General features: G+C 35.2%; 1 gene segment (V, D, J or C); it reads left to right on the top strand.

Annotated features, from left to right (window-relative positions):
- Positions 1-235: 235 nt before the first annotated feature.
- On the top strand, positions 236-792 carry LOC107400119 (immunoglobulin heavy variable 3-72-like). The segment is given in 2 exon segments: positions 236-347; positions 452-792. Coding segments are annotated over 2 exon segments (414 nt in total).
- Positions 793-6,620: the final 5,828 nt, after the last annotated feature.

Below are 6,620 nucleotides of genomic sequence, written 5' to 3'. Positions count from 1 at the left end.
AAATAAATAAACAAACAAACATTGAAGTGTTATCACATACACATAGCAAACAATATTATGTTATTAAACAGTCAGTGCTACCTAACTCATCCATTTAACATCTGCATTCTGTACTAATAACTGCCCCCTCTATTGCTCTAATCCTAGTGCAGATGATGTAGCAGGAAGAAATGCAAATTTGTCCTCCCTCTGCTCATGAAAAACAGCCCTGATTTGACCTTGTAGCTCTAGCAGAGGAGGACAGTCCTGATTTCCCTGGTCTTTCCATTCAGGGATGAGCACTGAAAACAGACCTCTCACCATGAAGTTGTGGCTGAACTGTGTTTTCCTTGTAACTCTTTTAGAAGGTAATTCATGGAAACAAAAGATGTTGACTGGAAGGCGGGAATGAGTAATAGTGATGGTGGATATGTATGACAGTTTCCTGACCAGAATTCTATGCTATTGCCAGGTATCCAGTGTGAGGTACAGTTGTTAGAGTCCGGAGGAGGCTTAGTACAGTCTGAGGGGTCCCTGAAACTCTCCTGTGCAGCATCTGGATTCACCTTGAGTGATTTCTACATGATCTGGGTTCGTCAACCTTCAGGAAAGGAACTGGAATGGATTGCAGTGAGTAGAAACAAAGATAATGGTTACTCAGCAGAGTACAGTGCGTCAGTGAATGGCCGGTTCGCCATCTCCAGAGATGATTCCAAAAACACCCTCTACCTGCAAATGAACAGCCTGAAAGCTGAGGACACTGCCACTTACTACTGTGCAAGAGTCAAACACAGTGAGAAGACTTCAGTGTGAGCCCAGACATAAACCTCCATGCAGATGCGATCAGCAGCAGCAGGGGGCGCTCAGCGACAGAGAAAAATGGCATTGCTTCTCCATATACTAACTATCATCTGGAAAGTTCTCTGGAACTCGTAATGCTGTATCTACCACAGAAGCCCCTGCTGAACTATGAGAAATTGTAATGTGGGTAAATTTCTATTTGGCAAGAGGGAAATCAAGGAGACAAGATAGAAAATATTAAAAAAGCAGATATGTTTCCTTTTCAAGTGTATGTTGCATTTAGACATATTTCTTTGCAAATTGTTGACAAATATTTCAATATGTTGAACTTATACCATAGATTGCACTTATGTGTTACTTTTGAAAAATACAATTTTAATCGAAACCAATAATTTGGGAGTTGTAAAAACAGATTATTACAGTAATATCCGTCTTGTACATGAAATTTATTTGTATGATATAAAGCTTAAGCAAAATGCAAGATGGAAGTGTATTTGTAAACTTTGGTCATTCGTGAATGAAATTTCCTAACTTTTGATAAAAATCAATTTTGTGTTATACATATTACATTAAAAATAATTTTATAGTTCAATTTTAAGATAGGCTTTCTTACAGAAACATTGACAAAATATAGAGCTTTGTCACATTTTTAACATAATTTAAAAACTTAATAATTTAAAAAGAAATCTTGGTACTTTATTAGTTTTAAATCATGGTATGAGTTAACTGTTTTTATGTTGATAACATCATCTAATTAATTCTTCCTATGAATTTACCTTTCTAAGTTGTTTTTTCTAAAGGAGAATAAACTTTAGTGATCAGTGAGAAACATTTATAGTATGAGACACTGAAGACAAAGGATAGTTTAAGTTTTGACAAAGGCTTTTCTTTGGCTGTTGAAGGAAAATGTGTTATTTGTGCTTTGAAGACCTGAGTCCATTATATTTTTTGTCCAGAATGGTTCTCAACAGATAATAATAAACCAATGTTATATCATTATATAACATTCTTAGCAAAACTATATTATAAATAAAGCCATCCAAAAGATAAAGTCACTTGCACTACTAACAAAGAATTAAAACCTCATGACATATGTTACTGTATAAAATGGTAAAAATGTAACATCATTTTCTGCAATTTCTTGTGTTTAAATCATATTTTTTTTCAAAACTGAAGCTAAGAAGCTTACAGAACATAATTAAATTATTTGGAATATAACATACTTATTTCTTTATTAAAATTGTCTTAATGATTCTGTTAGCGTGGCAATTTGGAATCAAACTTCTGGAGCTTCTTGTTGGATATAATAATTTCTCTATCAAATATATTTTATGTACTGTCCTAAAACCCAAAAATCAACAATCTGTGATAGAGTGAGAGCTAGATAAATGTTTGTCTATATTTTCTTTCATAATTCATGTTCATTGTCTGCATTAAGTCCTTCCTAAACTCTGAGTATTTAGCTGTTCTTTTTTTCTTTGACATAAGATACACTACACCACATGTACATTTGTCTTACACACAGACATGTGTGTGTGTGTGTTTATGTGTCTGTGTCTAGATTCACAGTATGATGTGGAATTGTGTTTTAATCCTTTCAGTGTTTGTGTGACCTGTTTATATTTTAGATCCTATATCCATCCATTTCATCCATTTCCTATGGACTTTATAATTTCATTTTTCTTTGGAGATAAACAATATTCTCCTATTATATATATATATTTATATGTGTGTGTGTGTGTGTTATATATATAACTCATACACATTATTTTTCAGTCTGTTGATGAACAACTAGTTTGGTTTTAATTTTTTGCTGAAGTAAACAAAAGAGCAAGAAACGTGGGCGAGTAAATATCTGTACATAAGGAATGGGGTCCTCTGGGGATATTTCCAGGAGAGACATAGGAGGGTCATATGTTAGTTCTAGTTTTAGTTTTCTGAGAAATCTCCAATCTGATTTCTGTAACAGTTGGACTAATTTTCAAAACCACCAACTGCGAATAAGGTCTGCGTTCTCTCAAAACCACCCCCAACATTTGTCAGATTAGTTGATAGAAACCATTTTTACTTGGGTGAGCTGGTATCTCAACGTGGTTTTAATCTGAATTAACGTGATGTCTAGGAATATTGAACACTTTTAAAAATATTTATTGACTATCTATATTTCCTTTATTTCCCAAGGGTGTCTATTCACATTAACATTCTGTGTGTTATCACTTGTATTTTTTTGATGTTAACTTTCTGTAATTCTTTGGAAATTCTGGATCTTGGCCCTTGTCTGAAGTCTAGCTGTTAACATTCTCCTCTCATACTGTATTCTGTCTCTTTGCTCAGTTGATTCTTTCCTTTGCTTTCCTTAGAAAGCCTTTTTCCCTGTTGTCAGCCAAATCTTCTCCCTCTGACACTCTTTCTGCCTCCTATTCTAGAGTTCCCATTTAGGACTGACTATTCCATGGTGTCTTAACTTCTGCACATTTTGCAGTTATGGGTTTCTATATTGATGCCCATCTAATGAAAGAGAGAGCTTCTCTGATAAGAGCTGTGCTAACCACGATCTATGAGTATAGCAGAATATCATTAGGAGTAGCTTCTTTTTTCTATGTTCGTTTAGAAGAACAGTAGTATTTGGCTTCTCCCTAGTTCCATGGAGTACTATTCCCAAGTTCTTGGCCATAAAAGCAGTGTCATAGATGCATTCCATCCTGTGGAGTGATCCTTAAAGGCAATCAGACATTGGTTGGTTATTCCCACAAGCTTTATACTAGTATTGCACTAGTGCATCTTCCAGGCAAGTATATCATAGAGTTATGGCTGGGCTGGCATTTGCCTTTCTACTCTGGTAGCATGCATAATACCTTCTAGTTGTGTAAACACTAGTCAATAGAGGTGAAAGCTCTAGGTAGGCACCAGCTCAACTTACCCATGAATCCAACAAGGACAACAAGTAATACCCTTAGGAGTAGACTGCATTGTTTGGGGGTTGAATGAGACTTCTTTGGCTCATGACTTGATTACTTGTAACCTATTGCCAGATCTAGAGGCTTCACATGGTTACGAGAGGTGTCCAGCTAGGGCTCGCTCCATTTACTCTAATAAATGAAATTCTATTTAGATTGCCTTCATATATTTATGTAATTTAGGCAGCCTCTACTTCATTAGGTTTCTATATGAACCCTCAATTGGCCCTTATTTTACCTTTTCCACCTTTCTTTTAACCCTCCTTGTCTTCTCTTCTAACTCATTCCCCATTTTATCCTCCTATTCCATTGCACCACCTCCCATTCATAACTCTGTATTCTGTTGCTTCTTTCTAGAGAGATACATCCTGACCTTCTACTCTCTTACTCTACACCCAGTATCTGTGGCTATGTAGAATATAATATGCTTACCTAAACCTTAATAGTAAACATCCTCAAATAATGTAAAATATACCATACTTGTTGTTTTGGGTCTGAGTTACCTCACTCAGGATTATTTTCCCTCTGGATTGATGCATCTACATTCAAATTTCATGATTTCAAATGTTTAACATCTGAACAATGTTCCTTTGTGTGAATCACCATATTTTTTTATACATTCAACTACTGAGTGACATCTAGGCAGCAGTGAGTATATTTTAGCAAGTGTCTCCATCTTAGGATATAAAATTTTTTAGGTATATGACAAAAATGAATCTTGAGGTAGATCTATTTGCAGCTTTCTGAGTCACCTCTACACTCATTTCCATAATGGCTACACAAGTTTGCATTCTCATGTGCAATAAACAGGTGTTCGCATTACTCTACATCCATGCCATAATCAGTTTTCATTTATTTTATTGATCTTGGACATTCTGAGCAGTGTAAGTTGAAATCTCAAAGTAGTTTTGACATGCATTTTCCTCATGGAAGTGGATGTTGAAATTTTTAAGTGCTTTTCAACCACTTGACTCTCTTGATAATTCTGTTGGAAAATATACCCCCAGTTTTAATTGGGTTATATGTTATCTTGATATCCTTTTGGGGGAGGTTCTTTAGATATTTTAGATATTACTCCAGGATGGGATGAGCAATTGGTTAAAACCATTTTGTATTTTGAAGCCTGCTGCTTTGACCTAATGATGATGTACTTTGCCAAACAAAAACTTTAAAATTTCATTGTTATTTTATTGCCTGTGATATCAATGTTCTTTACAGAAATTCTTTTCCTTTGCAATGAGTTCAAGAATATTCCCCAATTTCTCTTCAATCAAATTCAGTGTATATCACTTTATGTTTATATGTTTAATCCATTTTTACTTGAGTTTTGGGCAGAGTCATAAGTATGGATCCATTTGCATTCTCCTGCATACATCCAACCAATATGACCAGCATCATTTGTTGAAGATGTTGCCCTTTTTTTCAAGTTGTACTTTCTTCTTATTTCTAAAAAAAAAAAAATCAAGTGTCCTTATGTGTTTGGATGTATGTAAGGGACTTCCATTTTATTCCATTGATCAACATTTCTGTTTTTATGCTGATACCATACTGTTTTCATTACTGTAGCTCTATAGTACAATTTGATATGTGTGGTGATATTTTATTTGTGTTCTAACAAGTAAAGCTTACCTGGAGATCAGAGGGAAAAGCCACCCACTATATTAAATATAGAGGTCAGATAGTGGTAGCACACACCTTTTATCCTAGTATTTGGGAGGCAGAGATTCATCTGGATCTCTGGGAGTTCAAGGCCACACTGGGAACAGAGTCAGACATGGTGGCACAAGTCTTTCATCCCAGCACTTGTTAACCATAGAGGTCTGGAGGCCTGCACTGACAGACAGGAAGTCATAGAGCTGAGAGGAAAGAGGAAGTGATGTAGCTGGGCAGAGAGAGGAAGTAAGATGGCAGTGCATAGAAAGGCATATAGGCGTGAGTATACCAGAAGTAGCTCTCTATTGGGGTGAGGATTTTCTAGCAGTAAGAACTTGTGGCTGTGGCTTGTTCTATCCTAATGATCTCTCAGTTTTCACCCCAATATCTACCTCTGGTTTCTTTATTATAAGATCATTTAGCAATTCATCTTACAAATGCCATGAATGGTGATACCTCCAATAGTTCTTATATTAATTACAATTGCTTTAGCAAGGCTGAGTTTTTTGTTGTTGTTTCCATACGAAGCTGATAATTGTCCTTTACATTGTTATGACCAATTGTGTTGAAATTTTTTTGGATTGTATTGAATCTGTAATTGCTCTTCATAGAATGACCATTTTAACTGTTTTAGTCCTACCAGTTCATGAGCATGAGAGATCTTTTCATGTATTGTTAGCTTTTTCAATTTCTTTCTTCATTATCTTGAAGTTTTTTATCATACAGATTTTTACTTGCTGGGTAAAAGTTACCTCAATATATTTTTGGGACTCTTGTGAATGGTATTGTTTCCCCTCCCAGGGTCTTTCTAAACCTGCTTATAATTTCAATATAGGAAGGTCACCAAGCTTTATGTATTTATTTTGTATCCTGCTACATTCCTGAAAGTGTTTATTAGCTGTTGGAGTTTTCAGATGGCATTTTCAGGGTCACTTGTATATTCAATCATATCATCTACAAATAAAGATGCTTTGACTTCTTCACTTCCTAACTTTATCCACTTGACCTCCTTAGTTGTCTTGAAGTTCTAGATAAGATTTCAAGTTCTATTTTGAAAAGGTATATAGAGAGTATATAAGCTTCTCTAGTTTCTTATTTTAGTGGGAATGCTGACAATTTCTCCACATTTCAATTGATGTTTGCTGAGAATTGTGTGTATTACATTTATTATGTTGAAGAATATTCCTTATATACCTAGAGTCTCCAGAACATTTATCAAGAATGGGTGTT

This window comes from Peromyscus maniculatus, chromosome 14 (genome assembly GCF_049852395.1).
Source record: "Peromyscus maniculatus bairdii isolate BWxNUB_F1_BW_parent chromosome 14, HU_Pman_BW_mat_3.1, whole genome shotgun sequence".
Lineage (NCBI taxonomy): Eukaryota > Metazoa > Chordata > Mammalia > Rodentia > Cricetidae > Peromyscus > Peromyscus maniculatus.
This window is presented reverse-complemented; position numbering and strand designations above follow the sequence as displayed.